Here is a 22,466-nt window from a genome sequence, read left to right on the forward strand (position 1 = left end):
TTATTATTTTATTTAATACTATGCGAATATTTAATAACAAACATTTTTTCAACATTCAAAATATGAGATTCGTACAAATATTCCTCATATGTTATGATTTTAGTCTTGACCAAAGATGAACTTGAAGCATAGAAATGATTAAAAGCAGATGTATTTGCAATATCTTAGGTCGCTGAACACGACCTGTGACTGACTAGTAGAACAATTGAAAGAAGGTTCCCTTCCCTGACAATACAAAATTTCGACGAAACTATTTACATTTACATTACGACAAATTTATCCTGGACAAAATTTTCTGAATGTAAAAAAAATGTAAAATGAATCTTAATAATTATTTCAATGTGAGCTAGTTGGGGTATTAAAAAGCATATGTGTTGATAAAAATTCTATAATAATACGTTTATGTGCGATTATCATAATATTATAAAATGAATATTTTCTTATCGAGTGAGTCCAATCAAGTTTTCAATGCTCGATTAGTGTCGTTAGCTGCAACGAGTTTTTGTTAGCTTCTACATTTTATACGGTCGTCCCAAAAGCATTGAAATTAGACACTACTCTAGAGCTATTATCCGTGTCGAGTGATATATCTTCAGGACTTGCAAGATCCACTCGGATCGTGTCGGAATTATTACGTTGCGGTTGCATAGCACCCCAATTACTCAAAGTCCATTTGAAAGATTTTTCGTTGTTGAGATGATCAGACGTTGTAACATGACATGGAAGAGTTTCTTTGCCACCAACACATTCTTGTGACCCGTGAGATGATATTTGCTGCTCCTGATTATCTTCGTCATTTTCACCATCTAATGAATCTATCGAAGATTCCGTAGATGTCATTTCACATTTTCCACCTCCTCTATACCGAGCCACAAAGTCCACGGCCTAAATACAAAATAGTATATATTCTTTTAACACTATGACGGTTTTTGGGGAATCCAGGGCCCCAAGCGAACTTTAAACGTGAATAAAAGTACTAAACAGTGTATAAACCAACCGGATTTAAGTCTCATTGTATAGATTGAACATTTCTCTACACGAATGACATATACACATATGCATATGTGTGAGTATGTGTAAAATACAGCCTTCCGAAAAACATCTTACGCTGTTGTTCTTTGGGGACCACAGGGCCCCATGGCTATTTTATATTATAACTGGACTATGATAAGAGATATCGACTTGGTGTCTGTAGCAGTGTTGTAGACTAGTTTATGTTCTACAACTTCGCCGTAGACATCAAGTCGTTATCTTTTATCAGTTACGCGAAAAGCCGCGAAAACGTGAAAAACGCGAATTCATAGTTTCTCATTTTTCAAGGAACTGATAAGAGATAACGAGATGGTGTCCATGGCAAAGTTGTAGCCTTGGTCGTAGTACTACAACTTTAGTACAGACACCAAGTCGTTATCTTTTATCAGTTACGCGAAAAAATGATAAGAAAAAATTCGCGTTTTTCACGGTTTTCGTGGCTTTTCGCGTAACTGCTAAGAGATAACGACTTGATGCTTGTGGCGAAGTTGTAGTACTTAAGCTGCTTTACAACTTTGGTATTGACACCATTTCATTATCTCCTATCAGTTTTGCGGAATACGCGTACACACTATTTTTGACGTAGAATTAATTTCTAGTATCATTTTACACATTTTTATGGTTTTAGTGTCAAAATATACGATTGTTTCAAAACAAATGAGCGAATGACGCCCATGAGCTTCGGTTCCATGGTTGAATCACACCATAGAGCCAACAATTTCTGCCTTTTCTACCTTTGAACTTCTAGTATGATCCCTCACGAACATTTTGAGTACCGACATGACCAAGTCGCGTGATGTTTTCATATATTTCTAACCTCATATTCCGTTGCTTCGATTAAAACTCTCAAAAAATCGACTTTTCTTCGAAAAATCCTCAAATATACACTTTTAATGGTAAGTGTCTTGGCGGAAAATTATTTTTTCTCGAAAATAATGGGAGTCTTCTCAGTCAAAAACTTTGAAAAATGCATATTTAGGGTACCTCCCGAACAAAAAATGATAATTTGCCATGAAAAACGTAACTTTTGTTCGGGAGGTACCCTAAATATGCATTTTTCAAATTTTTTGACAGAGAAGACTCCCATTATTTTCAAGAAAAAATAACTTTCCGCCAGACACTTACCATGAAAAGTGTATATTTGATGATTTTTCGAAGAAAAGTCGATTTTTTGAGAGTTGTAATCGAAGCAACGGAATATGAGGCTAGAAATATATGAAAACATCACGCGACTTGGTCATGTCGGTACTCAAAATGTTCGTGAGGGATCATACTAGAAGTTCAAAGGTAGAAAAGGCAGAAATTGTTGGCTCTATGGTGTGATTCAACCATGGAACCGAAGCTCATGGGCGTCATTCGCTCATTTGTTTTGAAGCAATCGTATATTTTGACACTAAAACCATAAAAATGTGTAAAATGATACTAGAAATTAATTCTACGTCAAAAATAGTGTGGATATAGACCCATAGCAAGTCACTATACGAGGGTTTTCTATGCCATAAACGTGATTTTTTGTCAATCTTTCAACCGATCGATAATTTTATGAAGAAATGTCGATTTTAGAGCAAATTTGTAGGAAAACCGGTATTCAAGTGTTCCGAGACCCATATTTTTTTTACGAAAAAATGGTAGTTGTCCAAGACAAAAACATCGTAAGTGGCCATTTTCGACCATTTTTCTAACATCACTGATAAAAAATTTGAAAAACATTTTTTTTCCACTGAATCCACCAACTTATCAAAACGAAATATGAGGTTTATCTGGGCTCGCCAGCAACTAAAATCTGACTTTCATGTGTTGAACCGAACATTTCAAAAGTGTAAAATGTTACTACAGTGTTATAGTACTCGACCAGAGCTACAACTTTGCCATAGGCAACATGTCGTTGTCTCTTACGAAGGGCTTGCGACGCCTAAAATTATTTGAAATATTTGACATATTTGAAAATATTTGAAATTATTTCAAATATTGCAGTACAAAATTGAACCTAATATTTCGTATATTTGACATATTTGAAAATATTTTAAATATTTGGAATATTTGAATGTATTTTAAACAGGCGTCGCAAGCCCTTCGGTCTCTTATCAGTTCCGTGAAAAATTTCGCGTATTCCGCGAAACTGATAAGGGATAACAAGATGAACTTCGGCAAAGTTGTAAAGCAGCTTAAGTACTACAACTTTGCCATAGACATCAAGTCGTTATCTCTTATCAATTACGCGAAAAAACGCGAAAAACGCGAGTTTTTGATAATCATTTTTCGCGAAACTGATAAGAGATAACGACTTGGTGTCTGTGGCAAAGTTGTAGTACTCGACCTGCTCTACATTTCTGCCGAAGAAGAAAGTCTCTTACTTCTTATCAGCTTCACTAAAACGAGGTGGGAAAATTTAGCGATTTTCGCGTTTTTTTGCGTTTTTCGCGGAATAAGCAATATTTGTTGCAGCAAAATTATAGCGAACCTCAAGTATTACAACTTTGCTTCAGACACTATTTTGTTATCTCTTATCACAGTCCAGATTTCATATGAAGTACATATGGGACCCTGGAGTCCCCAAAGAACAGAAATAGGTAAAAAGTGTGAAGAACCGTCAAAGTGTTAATCTCGAAGTAAAAAAAATGGAAACTGACTTCAATAATAAAACATCATTTCACATTACAGGTGGGCGTTTTGCGATTACTTAATCACTTGCACAATCATTTTTGGATGATTAAGATGGCACTTAATTACTTAATCGCTATTAATCATGATTAAGTGATTGTGCAATTGATTAATTAATCATCGATGATGATTAAGTTGTTGTCTTAATCACGATGTCGCCGTGATTAACTGTGACAACTTAATCATGATTAAGTAAATAGTTAATCTTGATTAAGTAAATTCTTAATCATGATTAAGATGTGATTAACGAAATGATTGTGTAGATTTAATTAATCATTAGACGCCATAAATGCAGAAATGTTGAAAATGATTCCCATTTTCCATTCTTTCAACGTTTACTTTGAGTTTGAATCATGTTTGCTCGGTGCACAGACAAAAGACTGTTGAAAATATAATAAAAACTACAGTAAATTGGTTTGCACTGCAACTCTTTCTATATATTTTTTTGCAGAATAATAATAATATTTTTTTGTACCGATATTCAAACTCAAAGTAAACTAAATTAACTATTTACACAATCATGATTAAGTAAATTTACTTAATCATGATTAATTAATTCTACACAATCATTTCGTTAATCACATCTTAATCATGATTAAGAATTTACTTAATCAAGATTAACTATTTACTTAATCATGATTAAGTTGTCACAGTTAATCACGGCGACATCGTGATCAAGACAACAACTTAATCATCATCGATGATTAATTAATCAATTGCACAATCATTTATTCATGATTAATAGCGATTAAGTGATTAAGTGGTCGTATTAATCATCGCGAATTTTGGGTGTTTGATTAAGATTAATTAATCTTAATCAGATAGTCCGCCCATCTGTAGTTCACATTTTGAATGAATTTTAGGTTTTTCAAAGTGAAGTCAGTTTTTGTTATGAACATGTTATATGATAACCGTACACTGTTATACTATTTATAAATATTAGGAAAAAATATAACATACTTGTATGTCAATGTTACACTCTTCAACGGCCCTCAAAATATCCCAAGAAACATTGTCATCCAAACGAATTGGATCATCACTATCGCGGTTGTAAATTTCAATTGCAATACAAACTGGATGCGGAAGTGGCAACGGATTCAACATTGTTTTCGGTATAATTACTTCGTTATTCGGTTTTCGCATCCAGTGCATCCATTTATATCCTGCCAGTGCATTTGTATTCGTAAGTGCTAGTACTGCCTGCTTCCGACGTATTTGATTTATTGTTGATCGATTTAACAAATCGCTTGAAAAAAAAGAATAAAGCAATACTTAATTATTGAACAATATCCTTCGCCTTTATCGTGTTTATGAAAAGTTTGATTTTAGGATTTATTGTGAGGAGAAAAATGCTTAATCGTGCTGGAATTAAATCCATTCATTCTTCTTAGTTTCTTTTTCAAGAAAAATATTAACAAAATTGATAAACTCTCTAATTAAAATCATTATCACTCTAATAGAAGCATTTTTTTAAGATGAAGATCATTGTGAAAATAGCCTATATCTCTGAATACTCACTATCCTTTGTCATTTTTTTTTAATATTGCCATCAGATTGGAACGTGGATTGAAAGCTGAAACCTCCAAATATGGCGAGTTGATTTGTAAATTTCCCCTGGGTGCAAAAACATTTCCAAGTAAATCAGGTCCATGTATACCGGTTGTATCACTAGCACTTTGCACCATTTCTACGTAGCGTGCTAAGTCAAGCTGAGGATGCGGTTCCAGATGGAATCTAGTGTCAGACTCACATAATGGTGTTAAAAAATCTAGGCTGAAAACTTCCGTATACAAGTGACTCGCCAACCCAGCCCAGTCCCCATTTTGTAGGTTCTGTTATTCGAAATGTTTTCATTATCATTGTGAAATGTGAAATGAATTTGATTGAAGTGTAGAGAACTTACTTTCGAGTCCCAAAACTCATCTTCAGATATTAAAAGACGATCAATAACATGCTTTGGATAAAACCTTTCCAATAAATGAGCTCCGTGCTGTATGGAAATCTTAAGATCCATTGAGTGAAGTCTGATGCGGTTCTTTACGCTTGCTGGCAAACTTATTTGCAGTTCACGTCTCCTCTTCTCCAGCTTTTCATTCAGTAAGCACAGTAGATCACGACTTTCTCTTTCCAAATTTTTATATGGCCCGGACTTGGAATTGAGATGAGATGAAAATGGACCGAAACAGGCTTCTACGAACTGTTTGAAATCGCGTTGTGGTTGAAGAATGAAATTTTCGGAAAATTTTTGGAAAGCATCCAGTTCATCCAATTCCATTTTTGCTTCTAAAGAAGCTAGCGCTTGTTCAGATTTGATGGAGAAATAATAGTTCAAAGCTAAACCCGGACCAGAAATTCTTTTAACAGCAAAGCTGTCATTACTGGGAACTCGGCCACATTTTTCAATGAACAAATGGAACATAATGAAATCCCACACCAACCGAAATGAATATCGGACAATACCGGCAATGAATATAGTTGTTGCAGCCAGAGGACATAAAATTCCACCGACAAAAAGACATAGGATTGGTTGCAAACACCCTTGAATCCCAATATTCCACACGATTGCCTCCAAGAATATACAGTACCGATTTCGTTCATCATCATTGGGGCAATCGAAGTCATATATGAAAATCATATATAAATGCAGGAAAATTACGATTATAGGGATCCAAAATGGTGCTGTCAAGGCTAGAACGACGCTAACAAGGCTAGCCGCAATGCATAATACTGGATATATAAATATAATGAATGCTGTACCAATGAACCCTTTGAAAAAGTAGTTCCAGGTTTGATTGATAGCTCGAGTCATACCTTTACTGATAAAACCTAAGAAAAAAAGACAAAATAAGATCTCACTATGATTAACAACATCACATTCAAATTATTTTAAATGTCCATTTTACACATCACAATATACCTGTATCGGGTTCTGTTTCGAAACGCGTTCGTGCTTTCGAAACGTGCCTCCATAGATGCAATAATCGCGATGCAAGAGTTTGGGTTACACTCGTTTTTCTCGGGAAAAGTGTTCCATTAATTTGCGAAAGCTCTAACCCTGCATAAGTAATGTATGGTTTGATGCAGAACAAAGCGCGAACTGATAATGGACTGTCCCAAGGAACAACGAGTCCCAACAAATACATTACATTCCATGTATAGCACCATATTCGTTGTATCATATTCAATACACGCCAAAAGGGCCATCTCGTACTGTTCTTTCGAATGATTTCTTTTTCAATGAGAAAAACCGGTTGGCTTGGATCTTGCCTTGGCATGACAATGCTTGTATATGCCTGCTGACATATAACAGTCGGTATAATTTCGGACAAGCCTTGAAAATTGCGTCGGATAATAAACGATTTGGGACGCCAAATTCGGCAAGGCCATTGAAAACATCGTGTTGGTTCCTTGACTTGACGTAATTCGTTGAGCAAGACTGGTTCGCGTTCTCGCATAAACGTTAAATCTCTGGATAAAAAGTACGACGTTTGTTGGAGATTATGTTTTTGACACATTGACAAGGCGTCCTCATGAACTCTCCATTTGCATTTAGAAACCATTTGCCTTTCTTCATCTCTCAGCTTCATTTGAAGCCAAGTTTTTATCTTCGACAAAATGGGATGATCTTCAATCAGACGTATTTCGTATTCATTGCTACATCTCTTTATGTCTTTTTCGACCTTTTCATACGCTTTATGCATAATCACCACTGATTGCGCTTGTTGCACTAGCAACTGTGGTACTTTTTCTCCAAGTTTTCCCAAATCCGGATGACTCAATACTGCGCTGTAAACACGTTGTAAATATTCTTGCATTACTGCTTCGTTTACCTTATCCTCAATCTCAGCATCTGACATTTTTTTGTCTCGTAATTCAGAAATTACACGTTCTCGGAAGTGCAAAAACCAACCACGTCGCTCACGTTCCAATATGCTCAAAATAATAGGTAAAGCTTTCTTCATTGTGCTCCGTGAGAATAATCTCAAGTCGACTTCCATTCCACTTGGTGTGAGAAATAAGTATGGAATTGGTAGATCAGCCATTTCATTGTCTACATCGAATTTCTCCGTAGTGGCTCTCTGAAGTTGACTTCGAACATAAGTGCATAGTGATTCCATACAGTCTTCGTATTCAGGCTAAAAAAAATTGATGAAACAAAATTGAATTTGATACTTCCCATACAGTAAACCGCAAAGGTATTTACCCTGCAAATTAATTCAGCGACAAGATATCGACACCTCTCCTCTTTGATTTTTTTATCCAAATCATGAGCGAGCAACGAAGGAATGCCAATTACCATATCGATCAATAACAAAAATCCATGCAGTAGAGCTCTGAAACTCTCGACAATTGAGAAAAATTGACCAAATAATCGACCTTTGGCATTTATAAAAATTAGTCGCGCCGCTGATGCCAAATCTTCAAGTAATGTTTCTCTTGCCCGCAATGAACCCTTCTGCAATACTCTGGAAAGCCGCCATCGATGTGTTTGACCCGGAAAGTTTTGGCTGGGTACTTCGAACTCCCTGAAATGCAGAAATTTGATTTTTTAAATACTTTTCGAAAAAAAATATCACATAATTAAACGACGCGAAAATAATTATCGCACAGTAAATTCAACCAAACCTAGAGAAAAAAGACTCGAGAAATAGCAAATATAATCGGCTTATCAAAGTAGACTATAAAATCAATAAATAATAATAATAGCAAATATCAAAAGCTATCAAGAAAGTGTAATGTGTGCACTGTACAGTGTACACAACTCAGGGGAATTCGAACATTTGTAAAGTATGGGAAAATATGTGTGAAATTTGAAGAATATAATCAGGACAGTCAACGAACATCGAACTTTCGGTGGTTAGATTGTAAAAAATTGATTATTGCTAATTATATTTACATAAAATCTTATTACCCTCGTTCCTGAATTGCCTTCAACTGTGGAAAAGACAGCCTTTTTGGTTCTCCGGTTTTACCATCCATTGCTACTGCGTCTAATTCGTCAAACGGTGGTGTTACAAATAAGTTATTACCACACACAGCTGATAACGGTTTTGGGATTGCTGAAATAAATACAATTGGTCAATCATATTGAACTTTGCACCAAAAAAGTCCAACTCACTAATTGGAAACGTTTTCCAGTGATACAAAAATCTTTCTGCGACAATTTTTATATGTTCAACTAATGTTTGAATTTCAGGTGGTGCACCGATCAAATTTGCATCAAAAATTATTGGTTCTTTTTCCGGAGTCATCGCCAAGAGACTAGTTGGCCGTGAAACAGTTAACCTAGGTGTAGTAAATGCTGCCTCGGCTTGATGTTTTGAATAATTAGATTGGTCAACCATTGCAATGTACTGTGTTGAATACTATTTAATTCATTTTCTATAAATGTTTGAAAAAAAAAATGTCAGTTTAAGTTTAAATTCGTGGTCTATTTCGAGTATGACAGAAGAACATTAAATTGTATCGTTCTAATCGTATGTGTTTTGCTTCTGTCGTTTATATATATTTTAATATCATCCAATTTATTGTATGTAAATTGTATTCTGAAGGGAACAACTTAGAACTGATATTTCAATAGATTCAGATTGCTCAATGAATATCATGTTTATAAAAACAAATTCAAAATATTCGCGATTTTATCCCGTATCCGATAACCCGATAAGTGGACGATTACATGAATATATGTGTTTCTATTGGAATGAGATTTTGAATAAATAATAATTTTTTTAAATCGAAATGCGTTTTTCCATTTGGTGTAATTTTTTAAGTATTTTTAAATGCTCTTGAATAAATGTGAGACACCGGGCAGATTTGGTCAACCGAAACAATTTTAATTTTTCTTTCGCCAGATAGTTGTTTGCAGCTAAATTTTTGAAAAATGTCAGTGTTTGTTTTCGAGAACATGTGCTCCGAATAAATCGTTTGTCTCTCGACATTATTTAGGTACCCTGAACGGTTGAACAACTCTATATAACGTTATTCTAGTCCAGTTCAATTCAATCTCATTATACCTCATATGGAGGATACACAGCATGTAAAACAAAATAATAAGAAGAAAACACTTTTGCTGCATTAATTGGGACTGACAAATTATTTTTTTTTACCACGAAAAAATTGATTTTCACGATAAATCAATTTAATATGGATTAACCACAGCTGACGATGAGACGCCGTGTGGTTCATAATTTCGGTTTTCTTCATATCACATAAGAACCATGAAGTAGGTCCAAATAATAAAGTAATCAAAAACTATTATTGGATGACCATAAATATGGTGAATACCTAAAATGAGGTTGTTGGGAAAGCTGTGGTAATTGTACCAAATAACTCACTGCCCATTCATTCAAACACGAATATTTTCATTTCAAAAACAGCCAGAAAATATCGATTTTCCTAGGCAAATGACAATACACATGGAACCAGTGCTCAAATACATGAAAATGAGCATTCATTTGAACCAAAATTGATTGAATTGTCGAGAAATTCTAATTTTTTTTCATATGAATAAATTAACAACAGTATATTTGGAAACATGTAGTCAGCTGAAGTGTGTAAAACATAGAGTTATAGTTTTTTCATTGATATCAAAACAAAGGAAACAATTCACAAATGATTCAAACAACACAGTAAAATGTTTTGTTTATATTTGAAAAAAGACTTATAGTTGCACAATCTTATAGTAATTCAATGTACAAGTATGATATTAATGTTTTTCTTTCGTAAATAGATGTTGCAGAATGTGTATGTCTTCAATTCAACATAAATACATTGACACATAGACATAAAGATGTATGTATGTATATATCTATATATAAATCTGTTTTGTTAGATTCATTTGAATATCATCATGTTCACTCAGTTCACAATTTTTCCATTGTGTATCTATAGAAATAAAGCACACCCTGTGAAACCGACGCTTTATATGTCATTGTCATGTACACGTACAGACGTTCTTTTTTGACGTTTTGTACATTTTGACGTTTCGATATATATAATAAAAGTTGACTATCGAAAATAAGGAAAGTCAGTTCCCGCAGCAAATTAAATTTAAAAATATAAAACTATGATAAAGTGAATATTTCTGAAAGAAAAATGTCCAACATAAGCATAGATATTGAAAGAACGTGTCGTTGCTGCCTTGCTGAAGGCATGCATCAACTAAGCATCAACAATTTCTTGGATACTGATGCTTCGAAGACTATTGCAGAAGTGCTGATGGAATGTACATCAATAAATGTATACTGCATATATTACATCAAAAAAACGTTGCATGCTCAATATTACAATAATTACAATAATATTACAATATTTTCAGCCGCATGATGATCTACCACAACTAATTTGCGTTGATTGTATGCAGAAAGCAAAGGAAGCAATTAACTTCAAAGATTTGGTGTCACGAAGTTATATCCATTTACGAAATTACATGAATGAAAATAGTATGATAAAAACGGAAAATGAAATAGACTTAAACGACGCAGACTTAATTCCAGAATTGGTTCAAGTTCCTGGCTATGCACAAAATGATTTGCTTGATGAAAATACTGGCGATGAACTTTTCAAGGCAGAAATAGAAGATACTGCCAAAGAATCGGAATCGGAACCCGAAGAAGATCTCCGCCTAGTTAATAATGCGAAAAAGGTTAACGGCCGATACAAGTGTGAGCTATGCGAAAAAACATTGGCTGATCGACGAACGTTTCTCTTGCACGTTAGACTCCATTTGGGCAAAAATTTGAAACATTGCGAAATTTGCAATCGTGGCTTCGCAAAACAAAATCATTTGGATCGACATAGAGCTACACATTCACGAATACATCCAAGTGAAATTATCGTTCAAGAACAAGACCCATCTAAGAATAAACGGACTCGTAAAAAGTGTCTACCGAAATATGAGCAAATTTCAACACATGATGCGGTAAGTGAAGAAAAACACGAGGAAAAATTAAGCATACACATTGATGAAGAGGAATCACAATTGTTGAATGCAGCAAAAGAAGTAAACGGTCGATTACAATGTCCGATTTGCCCAAAGACATTGAGTCAGCGAAAAATACTGAAACTGCACATTCGCAGGCATGTCGGCAAGAATTTGTTGCATTGTAAAATTTGTGATAGAAGCTTTGCAAAGGGTTCTAATCTTCGTAGACATTCTTTATTGCACTGCACAATGGATAGTGACGAAGAAGACCGAATTATCAAGAATGCAACACAAAATGATGGTCGTTACTGTTGTCCATACTGTACTAAAACACTGATCGACCGTCAAACATTTCGACTCCACATTCGTTTACATGTGTCCAAACTATTCCTGCGATGTGATATATGTAATCAGGGTTTCGGGGATAATGACAAACTCCAAGAACACATGGCCACACATGGTGATCAATTTTCATGCAATAAATGTGACGATTCATTTAAAACCTATCACGAACGGAAGATGCACCTAAAAACGGTTCATGGAACGGAAGAAACTTTCAACATTTTGAAAGACGAAATCCATGGAACAATGAATAACAAAGATAATGAAGAAGACAACGACAACGACGATCGTTGTGATGATGACGATGAGGACAAAAATGTCGTGCAAAGATCTAATGTCGTTAATGGTAGATATGCCTACTTTTCCATTTATCATTTGTTACTAGTTTCCATCAGGGTTCTCAACGGGCTTGAAAAGTGCTATTAATTTCATTTTCTTCTTTCTAATTCTCCCCTTAGGTAGATATGAATGCGAATTTTGTAAGAAGACCTTGGCAAACCGAACGACATTGAAATATCATATAAGATTGCATCTACAAAAGCATCTACTCAAATGTGAAATATGCGACCAAGGATTTAGTAAAAAGAGCCATCTCAAAAGACACCTTGCAACCCACACAAAGAAAAGGCAACTATGCAGATATTGTGATGCTATATTTGAAACATACGAAGAACGAAAAACGCATACTGCGGCCGTTCACAAGAAAGCCGTGCAAAATCAGACGAACAAAACATTTATTACAAACTGGACGCAGCCCAACGGATCGAAACAATGTATTTGTATGATATGCGATGCGTTATTTGATCATATTTATGAATTGGACGGTCATATACAAAGTCATTTACAAGATCCACAATCTTTTCATCACATTGATTTTACTAATAAAAACGAAATGTTGTCAAAGTTCAACAACATCAATTACAATAGCGAAAACATTGGTGAAATGTTACACAAGACATTGCAACAAAGTCCACAACAAATCTCGAAAATTTATCGAATATCCAATTCAAACGGATGGGAGCTATCGCTAAGTGATTCCGAAACTGATGACGAGCAAGATTCAAAGTCAATTAGAATGACCAAATACGATTGTGGCCAATGCACGCAAAGCTATGATCGTGTTCATAAGCTAATGTGTCACATGAAAGTGGATCATGATCAACGATTCAGGGATTACAAGTGTTCGTATTGTATGCAATGTTTTCCAAACTCTGTTATATTAGCGAAGCACGTGCGGCAACAATGCGAAAATGAATACAAAAATATCACATGCAGCATGTGCAACTGTAAATTTCTGTGGGAGGCCAGTTTAGAAAGACATTTAACGGTTTATCATGAAACTGAGAAAAAATTTATCGATGAGATTCAGAAAAATTCCAAGCCATTCAGTTGTAAACAATGTCCACGATCATTTTTGACGGAGGGACAGTTAAGTGCGCATGCACCCCACCATCTGCCCCGCCCGAAACGATTTTCGTGTGAAATATGTGAAAAACTCTTTTCTCGTTCAGACAACTTGAAGTAAGTAATTGGTGAACGATTTGGAAAACAGAATGGGCAATTTACGACGTTGCTCTTTTCAGATCTCATATGAGGGTTCACTTGCCAGCTGAACTAAGGCCAGATATAAATAAAAAACATCTGTGCCCTTATTGTGGACGTAGCTTTACAAACTCCAGTAACCTTACGGTGCATATACGAAGACATACCGTGAGTATTTCTATCTTTTACCAAATAATGTAAATCTCATTAATGTCTCAATCGATTCAAGGGTGAGCGACCATACAAGTGCAAATTTTGCGATGCCAGATTTCCCCGGTCATCTGATTTGGTATACCTTTTTTAGCGGGATTTTATTCAAAAGATATAATTTTTGAATTTGTATTAATATCTAATGTAAATATTATAATTTTTTTTCTTTCAGACATGTCACATCAGAATTCACACAAAAGAAAAGACATGTACTGTACCAACATCTTTATCTGATCTTTTGATATTTCAATCCGCCGACAACAGACAATTTTAATAAACTAATTGAATTTTTTTTAAAGGTGTGTGCAATGTTTGTGGAAAGGGTTTCACGCGATCAAATAAACTAGTTCGCCATATGAGGGTCCACACCGGCGAAAGGCCATATAAATGCTCTCAGTGCGATCGTGCATTCACACAGTCTAATGACCTTACCCTCCATCTTCGTAGACATACTGGAGAAAAGCCATTCGGCTGCTTGGACTGTGGAGAACGTAATAACGAATTACCAATAATGTGGTTGGCATTTAAATATTAAGGAAGGTTTTTTCATCGGCATTTTTTTTTTCTATTCTCCAGGTTTTATCACAAACAGTTTATTGCAACAACATCGGCGTACAGCCGGACATGTGGATCAGCACTCAAATAATTCAAGCGCTCCGTTACCCACAAATAGTGTCAACAACCCACATCGAAAATGGAATCCAGATGATGGAAAACGGACTGGAATTACTGCCATTTTAACTAATAAACTAAAATAATTTTGGGTGTGTTCTCGTTTATTCATAATTCGAAAGTAAATGAATTTTTTTCACTTGAATTTAAAAGTAAAATGTTTAATTGCTGTGATAGAAAACCAACTTTACAAGTTAATCAATCTAAATAATTATTAAAACACACAAATATTAAATTATATGGATCCCGTTCAACGGCGTTCTCGAACAGCTTGACCTTGTTGATGACCACGATGGTCCACGTATTCATCATCTGTTTGAAAAATATCTTTTCTAAGAAAACATTTCAAAGCGGATATTTGTAAAACACATTACCATCTTCATCTTCGACTTGAAAGTTCATTTCGTCTGCGTAGGCCTTACCTATGTAGATTCAAATCATAGGGGAAAATAACACGAAAGTAATAGAAATTTTTAATGGAAATATTTGAATTATCATAGAGTTTTACCCTGATCTTCATTGACTTCATTTTTCAATTTATTTCGATTGTCCTCAAGAACATCACTGGCTTGTTGTATCACTTGAAGATCATCATCATTTATGTTCGACTGATCTTTCTTTCCTTTGCCCTTTTTCGATTTGTCATTCGTTTCATATGCTTGGTTCAAATTTTCTTCCTTGCGTTCTTCTGCAACAAAATAGTTGCTATTATCGGTTTCCTCTCGAGCACCCACATCTTCACCATTTTCCTTTTGCAATCTTTTCAATGTGTCGAGACTCTTTTGATTTTCGCGTTGATTTCTGTTTTCCGAAGATTGTTGGTCAATTAAATTATTTAAATTGGGTTGAACAAATGGGACCACCCCTTGTGGAAATTTAATGAGTTTCTGTTCAATCTGATCAGATTTGTTGTTGTTGTTATTGTTCTCAATCGTGATCGATGTTCCATTTTCATTATTCACCTCAGTCTTTCTATTGAATTTTATCTGGTTGATTGAAGAAACTATAGAAGCAGTTGATGGTGTTTTTGCTTTAACAAGATTCTCTTTATCTTTTTCAATTGATTTGGTGGAGGTGTTGTTATTGTTGTTGTATTTAATTGAAATTGCATACAGTTTATCACTGATTGCAATTTGTGCATTAAAGTTTTTTGTCACCGTGGCATGTGTTGATGGACTTTCTATTTTATTTTTTAGCACAGCTATGTCTTTCGTATCATCTGTTGTCGATCGGAAGTCCAGTTGTTTTGTAGCGGTCTTCTCGTTTAATAGTGCATAGTACTTTGCCTAAAATATGGAAAATACAATTTGAGTTCCACATAGATAAATAATATACACTATATGCACGATTCGAGTTATTTGCCATGCCATGCCATGCCTACCTTCCATATCTCAATTTCATTATCCTTTTCTTCACACGACTTTTGCTTTTTATAAGAATTCAAACTATTTTGTAAAGTATTTATTTTATCAAGTTGGCTGGTTTTGGTTTTGGAACATTCCTCTTTCAAATCTTCGCATTGATTTTTCAAAAGTTTGTAATGCTGTTGAAGTGATGTCAGCTTGGTATTTGACTCTTGAACAGTTCTCTCCTTAATTTCACCTTGCTTTTGAGATTGAATTTCCAGATTATATTTTAATTGTTCGCATTCATTCCTTTCCGATTTTGACTTTTTCTCCAAATCTATTGAAATTGGAACCATGAAAAATAGAATGCAATAACAATTATTGGAGAACAAAAATGTTCAAATTCTTCAACCTTCTTTCTGTTGCTCGCATTGTACTTCGATCCTTCTGTAACATTTAGCAATATAATTATTTATAATCAATTTAATGCTCACATTCACCAAACATGGATACATCAATAAATGACCTACCTCGTTTCATCCAACTGTAATTTTATGAATACGACTGTTATTACAAGTGCACCTAAGCCTATGAAAAATCGGCTTCTTCCAGCTCTCCCAAATCGCGTGCCGGTCATCCCTTTAGTTTAGCTCATATCCTTTTCAACTTTTAACTTACTGTACAAAAAATGAAGAATAAGATCCTGAGATAAAAAAAACAGATTTGGTGAAAGTCACGTAGGTAATAAAATAAGGAAAACATTTCGCACCATTTGATTTTATCATGTGTTCAATTGTTTATTACAAAGCATTCGTTTTATTTGTGTGTGTATGTGTTTGATTTCCCTTTTCAATTGTTCTTTTTTTAATGTTTTATGTGAATAATCTTTGAAAACATTGATGAGTGTTTTGTTGACATATCAATTAATTTCCATACATTTCGAAAGTATATGGTGAAGTTGTTTGCGGACTGACGTAGTTTGTGGAGTGAATTGTGTTAAATGTACTTCGATTCGTGTGGTATCATTCAACATAACTTCATCGAAAAGCAATCAAAGGAAGAATAAAACGTTTTTTAAAATAACAATGAACCCAGTTAGTTTTAAATTCAAACTATATTTCAAAAAAAGTCAAATAACGATTTATTTTCAAATAATATTTTATGTTTTTCTTAAATAGGAATTCAGATCAAAAATTGATGAATCTTCGCGAACAGCAGAGGATTTTACGAAATTGTAATTTCATCATGTGATCAATTGTTTATTACAAAGCATTCGTTTTAATAATTCGACATACATAATCTTTTCTAGGTACTATGATAGCCTGGATAAGAAGCGGCATGTAAGTTTTAGTTTGTCATGATATACATATGTTATTGAATATAACAATTCACCAATATTTACAAACAGCAAATGTCCCGATTTTATTTGGACAATGCGATTGCCGTTTGGAATGGAAATGGTACAACCGGAAAAGAAAACATTCAGACCTTCATACAAGGGCTGCCATCAACTGAACATACGGTGACAACTCTAGATGCGCAACCAGTAATTGATGATGCTCTATCAAATCAGAAAACATTATTAATCATGGTATCAGGAATGTTTCGTATTCAGAATAATTCAGGCAAACAGTTTCAGCAGACATTCGTGATCTCGGCTCAAGGCGACAAATGGAAAATTGTTAGCGATTGTTTCCGCATACAAGACGGACTTGTTGACAAAAAATTGAAAAATTGAAAAATAAAAATTCAAATAAAACATGTTATTACGAATTGAATAAATTCATCAATATGTTCAGAAGAGCAAAATAAAAAGATATCTAGATATTTGTGTAGTGTGTGTACTTAAGTAAAGTAAGCGCAAAGTTACCGAAACGTTTTGCCGTCATTGTACGGCATCAAATGTCACTTCGGTTTGCATTGTAGCGTCATTTGGACACAGCTGAAACGTGCTCTATATTATTATTATTATCAATTTTATTTTTAAATAATTTCGAGTCAATAATGTCGCACGTCCCTATAGAAACCACGGAAGAGGATAGTGCTGATCTGCAATTTCCAAAAGGTACGTCCCAAGTAATTATACAAGGGGAAAAATTATATGAAATTTTCATTCAGTTTTACGATAACAACAATTTTGTTTTCTCGTCTCTTGTACGTTCCCTTATATACATATGCATCTTTGCAACGGTATTGAATTGATTTCGATGTAATCTACATATTCAGTGGTTAAAAAACTATGTGATATTTGTAATCAAATGCTCCATGAACCATATATAGCATGTGGTGAATGTGAACAGAAGAATATTATAACAAAAACATTCAACATTTGTCTCAAATGTTTTGCAAAAGGCGCTGAATCTAGAAACCATTTGAATAGTCACTCATACATTATAATACACGATAATGTGAAAATCTTTCCCAATACATCGTGGTCTGCGTGCGAAGATACTAGCTTGCTAAATTTGTTGATGCAACATAATTTTGCGTGGTCAGATATTAGCCGGAAAATCAATACAAAAAGTGCCGATGAATGTCGTAATCACTACATACAGAACTATTTCGATGGGATATTCTATAGATCATGTAAATTAACGAAATACCCATACTGCCGGATTGAAATCCCACATTTATATCGATTAAACTCACTTGATCCGCCCCGAAAATCAGACATGGCATTTAGTATGGCCGATTATCGTTTCACACGAAGTGACTTTGATACACCCTTCGACGTGTCAGCGGAGGGTGTCATCAGTAACTTACGCCTAGACAATGAATGGAATAATGAATTTAAACATATTGGTGAAAGTTTAAATTGTGCATTAGTTACCGCTTACAATAACAGACTGAGGTAAACAAAAAATAATTATTATCCAACTCAATCAAGATCGCATAAATTTACTATGATGTTCTTGTTCATGGAATTTATTGCAGGGAACGACATCGGCGTAATAAAGTCGTTCGCACGCACGGTTTAATCTTACCAAATCGCACAAAAAGCTGGTTGGCCAAATACAGTAAAGCGACTGGCCTGAAAAAATGCCAAGACAATGATTCGTACTCTGGACGATTTGTCGCATTGATGCAATTGACAACCGGACTGGCTTTCGATCGTATTGTTGAAGGCCTTCAATATGAATATGACCTGAGAAAATTTTTAAACAAGTCAGTATTTCGTTAGCAATTGTGCAATATTTAATGCACTATTTTGTTTTTAACCAATTGCAATATTCCTATCGTTCGAAGACTCTACGAATTGCGCGCCAAGGGAATTACAACGTGTCATGGAGGGAAAATTTTTCAAAATGCGAAAATAAATCGGATAGTTAGGGCTAGTAATGTTAAGCCTTCGTTATGGGAATGGAAGCATTTTCAAAACGAAAAGGATTCGCTCACTGGAACTGAACAAATTATGAAACATTGTATGGATTTGAACCAATTGCCAAAAAAGAGACGAAGCACTCCACTGAACATAATAGGTTTGGATAGCATTTCTCTACATACGAAAATATGAGCTTCAGGTTATTGTTTTCTCTCTCTCTTCAGGCCTCTCAAACTACGAAAAATTGAGCAAAGATGAACAAGAGCTTTGCAGTCTTATTCGGGTTATTCCAGATTCCTTCCTGACATATAAAAAACTTCTAACTACGGAGAATAATAAGTTGGGATACTTACGATTGGCTGATGCACGAAAATTAATTAAAATTGATGTTAACAAGACTCGTGTTATGTACGATTTCTTTTTTGAACATGGCTATATAAATAAACCATCACAATGAACCCAATTACATTGTTTATATAAAATCTTAGTTTTAGGTTGTGTTTTGTCTCGATTTGCTACTTAATTTGACATTCAACATTACCTAAACATATATAATTTCAGAATTCGAAAATGCTGAAACCTTATTAATAAGTGAAGTTCACATGCTTTTGGACCATCGTAAGAAACAAAATGAATCAGCTGACGAAGAACAAGAATTTTCAGAGGTAATATCAATAATGATCTGTACCATGCAGCATTTCTTCACCAGACGTAGTTTATCGAACATAAATTTATGACTATATAATGATTTCTTCTTCATCCCGTCTCTGATTTAGGTGTTTATGAAAACTTACACGTATACTGATATTTTCCGGAAGTTCAAAAACAAAGAAACCATAACGGCGGTTCGAAGGTAATTAATTAAAATGTTTTTTGTTGCCATCGAAACGCAAAGAGAAAGGGGATTAGATACTTTTCCTGAAATATAATAATTGACACAGAACCCATCGACCAGACGTTTCCGAATCCCAAAAATACTGTTCTACTATAGTACTTTATATGAGAAAATTGTTGAAATCCCTTTAGAGCCCAAGTTTTGTTTCATTGAGACTTTAGATTCTGATCCAGTTCTCCACCTGGTACTCCAGGAGTATGACAAAGCTCCAAAAATGAAATTATATTACTGTAGTAATTTGGTATATGTTTCTACTACAGTCTGCTGAATCAGAAGAAACTACATAAATTCGAACTGGCTGCACTTGGTAATCTTTGTCCTGAAGCCCCAGAAGAAGCTAAAGCTTTGATTCCATCCCTCGAGGGTCGTTTTGAAGACGATGAATTGGTCGCCATTCTCGATGACATTGGAACTAAACGCAGTTTACAATATTAATTCCAATGCAAATTCAATTCCATTTAAATTGACAAATAATTTCTGAATAAAAAACATTTATGGATTGAATATGAACAACAATTGTTTTTATTTCCCTAAACCTTTATTCAGTGTAACAGATTTCAATAATTTATTATCTCATATATAAACTTGAATTCAATTTTTTTCAGAGAATGGGCCGCTTCTACAAATCAACACATCAAAAAATGTTTCATTCAACACAATGGAGACAAAAATTGTTTGTTCTTTGTTCGGCCTAATGGACAGTGCTGTAAATGAACATGTGACAAAAGATCTTGTCGTACGTATATAGTATTTTCCCAAGTAGCATTTGTTTTGTAAAAAGTAAAAAAAACAATCATTATTTATTGATATCGCCGATCATACACAATCAGGTTGATGTGGCTACAGCTTTGGAATCCAAATACAACAGTCGTACCGTTAATCCGGAAAAGGCATCATTTGATAATTTTGTGGAATTGCTGAAATTCAAATTTCATCAGGAAACAACGGAAACGCTAGTTGAATGTGTACGATTAATCGACTCTGGATCTGAATCTGTCATTATCAAATATCGAGATATCATATTTGAAGTGAACCAAGATTTTTTCTACTTGAAACTGCACCAAACTATAGCTGAGATGTATCAATCCCCCGATGATTACAAAATTGACACCAAATACATTCATGTTTTGAATGTTTGCCTTACAAAATCGACATTTCAATATTTCTACAGACATACCGCTCAACTAATGATTAAACACCAAGATTCAAGAGATGTTCAAAAGTTCTTGAATCAATTCATATTTGATGTTCGGATTCGACAAACTGCAACAGATAACTTTTGTCAAATGTACGAAGATGATTTGTACTTTTACGTAAAAATAGCAATTGATGCCCGTTTTAATTCTGATTCGCATCAAAGAGATGAAGATTTAAATTACCTGGGTCAAAGTCTTCTGAACAATATGCGATCCAAGGACTTGCTTAAGTTTGTCATTCTTACGACTCATTTTGAGTCGTATCGCAACTTGAGGTTTGATTAAAGTTTTTTTCCACAAATTAGATCCAGAAACAAGCATTTTCAGTTTTAAATAAATAGCTTTCAAGTGTCTTATAATTGAATGAAAACTCAATGGTGAGATGAATTGTTGTTTATTATTTATAAATAAATAAATGTGAGTTACTGTACTGAATGCAATTTTCTTAACATGTATCGAGAAATTTGTGATTGAAACCGGATGACGTAGCTCATATTAATTTTATTAAGTTGGAGTCATTTTACTGCAAAACTGAATATTTAGCCAGTTTTTTGGCGGTGTGTAAATAAATAAAAATAAAAATAAAAATAAAAGTTACAATTCGGTATGGTGCGATGGAAACTTCTTCAGCACTGCGTTATAAAGCGAATAAAATGCATATATGGCCACTACCACTATGACACCAAGAGCACCACAAAGTGCAAAACTAAGAAAATTAGCATCAATTATTCCTGCCTGTCTCGCTGTTTGATTAGAAGAAAGAATATTATCAATAGATGGATTTCTTCCGGCCGCTGCTTGTCTTTCAGCTAGGGAACGCTTCATTTTTGATAATCTTTCACGCAACTCTTTTACTGACTCCGACGAAATATCTAAGAAATGTATATGAACAATCATTAAGAACAATTTATGTTTATCAAATTATGTTTAAAAAAATTACCATCTTCGGATTGGGCTGACATTATTCGATGGAAACAAGTTTTTCGCACACACCCAAAACTGTTTGTGAAGGGACTAAAACTGCAAGCTTGTTACTAAACACAGCCTTTTTCAGTAGAGACGAATTGTTCACCACGATTGTCCTTTTTGAAGGGTAAACGCAGAACCACACAAATGAAGCTGTTTGGAAACTAAACAAAAAAATGAATATATGGATAATATAATGCCATATCAAAATGCGAGTATTTATCATGAATTTTACCGAAACCTCTTTCAATCTTTTTATAATTGGAATATAATTTTCATTTTGAATTGGATTTATCAAAAGAAATCCACCAAATTCACCACACACCAAACCATTCACAATATCAATGCGTATGTGTAT

The 22,466-nt window shown here is 34.4% G+C and overlaps 6 protein-coding genes across 15 annotated transcripts; 3 read left to right on the forward strand and 3 right to left on the reverse strand.

The window, feature by feature from the left end:
* Window positions 1-6: 6 nt before the first annotated feature.
* Window positions 7-10,621, reverse strand: LOC129573035 (uncharacterized). 5 transcript variants are annotated; one of them, XM_055453194.1, is made up of 9 exons: window positions 10,390-10,621; window positions 8,813-9,075; window positions 8,606-8,753; window positions 7,898-8,219; window positions 6,611-7,829; window positions 5,597-6,519; window positions 5,212-5,525; window positions 4,654-4,939; window positions 7-885 (listed from the first exon to the last, which is right to left on the reverse strand). In XM_055453194.1, exons 2-9 carry the CDS (start codon window positions 9,036-9,038, stop codon window positions 520-522), a joined length of 3,804 nt encoding a protein of 1,267 aa, XP_055309169.1. In that variant the 5' UTR covers window positions 9,039-9,075; window positions 10,390-10,621; the 3' UTR covers window positions 7-519. The 5 variants fall into 5 exon arrangements, with proteins under 5 accessions (XP_055309169.1, XP_055309168.1, XP_055309170.1 ...); XM_055453193.1 differs by having other exon boundaries at window positions 9,979-10,473; XM_055453195.1 differs by having other exon boundaries at window positions 10,214-10,466.
* On the forward strand, window positions 10,581-14,535 carry LOC129573038 (zinc finger protein 600-like). Of its 2 annotated transcripts, XM_055453202.1 has the most exons (8): window positions 10,581-10,932; window positions 11,012-12,305; window positions 12,418-13,480; window positions 13,543-13,669; window positions 13,731-13,790; window positions 13,884-13,920; window positions 14,011-14,202; window positions 14,288-14,535. In XM_055453202.1, the coding sequence occupies exons 1-8, from the start codon at window positions 10,789-10,791 to the stop codon at window positions 14,467-14,469; spliced, it is 3,099 nt and encodes a 1,032-aa protein (XP_055309177.1). In that variant the 5' UTR covers window positions 10,581-10,788; the 3' UTR covers window positions 14,470-14,535. The 2 variants fall into 2 exon arrangements, with proteins under 2 accessions (XP_055309177.1, XP_055309178.1); XM_055453203.1 differs by lacking the exon at window positions 13,731-13,790 and having other exon boundaries at window positions 10,643-10,932.
* Window positions 14,470-16,673, reverse strand: LOC129573042 (myb-like protein X). 2 transcript variants are annotated; one of them, XM_055453212.1, is made up of 7 exons: window positions 16,499-16,673; window positions 16,260-16,432; window positions 16,142-16,176; window positions 15,765-16,066; window positions 14,892-15,669; window positions 14,758-14,805; window positions 14,470-14,695 (listed from the first exon to the last, which is right to left on the reverse strand). In XM_055453212.1, the coding sequence occupies exons 2-7, from the start codon at window positions 16,364-16,366 to the stop codon at window positions 14,634-14,636; spliced, it is 1,332 nt and encodes a 443-aa protein (XP_055309187.1). In that variant the 5' UTR covers window positions 16,367-16,432; window positions 16,499-16,673; the 3' UTR covers window positions 14,470-14,633. The 2 variants fall into 2 exon arrangements, with proteins under 2 accessions (XP_055309187.1, XP_055309188.1); XM_055453213.1 differs by having other exon boundaries at window positions 16,260-16,406; window positions 16,499-16,665.
* Window positions 16,674-16,693: 20 nt separating this feature from the next.
* Window positions 16,694-17,546, forward strand: LOC129573043 (NTF2-related export protein-like). The gene is made up of 4 exons (XM_055453214.1): window positions 16,694-16,823; window positions 16,908-16,963; window positions 17,039-17,069; window positions 17,138-17,546. The coding sequence occupies exons 1-4, from the start codon at window positions 16,815-16,817 to the stop codon at window positions 17,465-17,467; spliced, it is 426 nt and encodes a 141-aa protein (XP_055309189.1). The 5' UTR covers window positions 16,694-16,814; the 3' UTR covers window positions 17,468-17,546.
* A 52-nt stretch (window positions 17,547-17,598) lies between these two features.
* On the forward strand, window positions 17,599-21,572 carry LOC129573040 (DNA-directed RNA polymerase II subunit Rpb4). Of its 3 annotated transcripts, XM_055453207.1 has the most exons (5): window positions 17,599-17,794; window positions 17,956-18,580; window positions 18,664-18,894; window positions 18,976-19,208; window positions 19,276-19,514. In XM_055453207.1, the coding sequence occupies exons 1-5, from the start codon at window positions 17,734-17,736 to the stop codon at window positions 19,506-19,508; spliced, it is 1,383 nt and encodes a 460-aa protein (XP_055309182.1). In that variant the 5' UTR covers window positions 17,599-17,733; the 3' UTR covers window positions 19,509-19,514. The 3 variants fall into 3 exon arrangements, with proteins under 3 accessions (XP_055309182.1, XP_055309183.1, XP_055309184.1); XM_055453209.1 differs by lacking the exons at window positions 17,956-18,580; window positions 18,664-18,894; window positions 18,976-19,208; window positions 19,276-19,514 and adding exons at window positions 19,613-19,716; window positions 19,828-19,904; window positions 20,207-20,462 and having other exon boundaries at window positions 17,628-17,794; XM_055453208.1 differs by lacking the exons at window positions 17,956-18,580; window positions 18,664-18,894; window positions 18,976-19,208; window positions 19,276-19,514 and adding exons at window positions 20,552-20,682; window positions 20,777-21,572.
* Window positions 21,521-22,446, reverse strand: LOC129573044 (uncharacterized). 2 transcript variants are annotated; one of them, XM_055453216.1, is made up of 3 exons: window positions 22,344-22,446; window positions 22,083-22,272; window positions 21,521-22,014 (listed from the first exon to the last, which is right to left on the reverse strand). In XM_055453216.1, the coding sequence occupies exons 2-3, from the start codon at window positions 22,102-22,104 to the stop codon at window positions 21,737-21,739; spliced, it is 300 nt and encodes a 99-aa protein (XP_055309191.1). In that variant the 5' UTR covers window positions 22,105-22,272; window positions 22,344-22,446; the 3' UTR covers window positions 21,521-21,736. The 2 variants fall into 2 exon arrangements, with proteins under 2 accessions (XP_055309191.1, XP_055309192.1); XM_055453217.1 differs by lacking the exon at window positions 22,344-22,446 and having other exon boundaries at window positions 22,083-22,281.
* Window positions 22,447-22,466: the final 20 nt, after the last annotated feature.

The sequence above is a fragment of the Sitodiplosis mosellana genome, unplaced genomic scaffold, assembly GCF_009176505.1.
Source record: "Sitodiplosis mosellana isolate CC-2019 unplaced genomic scaffold, AAFC_SMos_1.0 Smas_scaffold_5901, whole genome shotgun sequence".
NCBI lineage: Eukaryota > Metazoa > Arthropoda > Insecta > Diptera > Cecidomyiidae > Sitodiplosis > Sitodiplosis mosellana.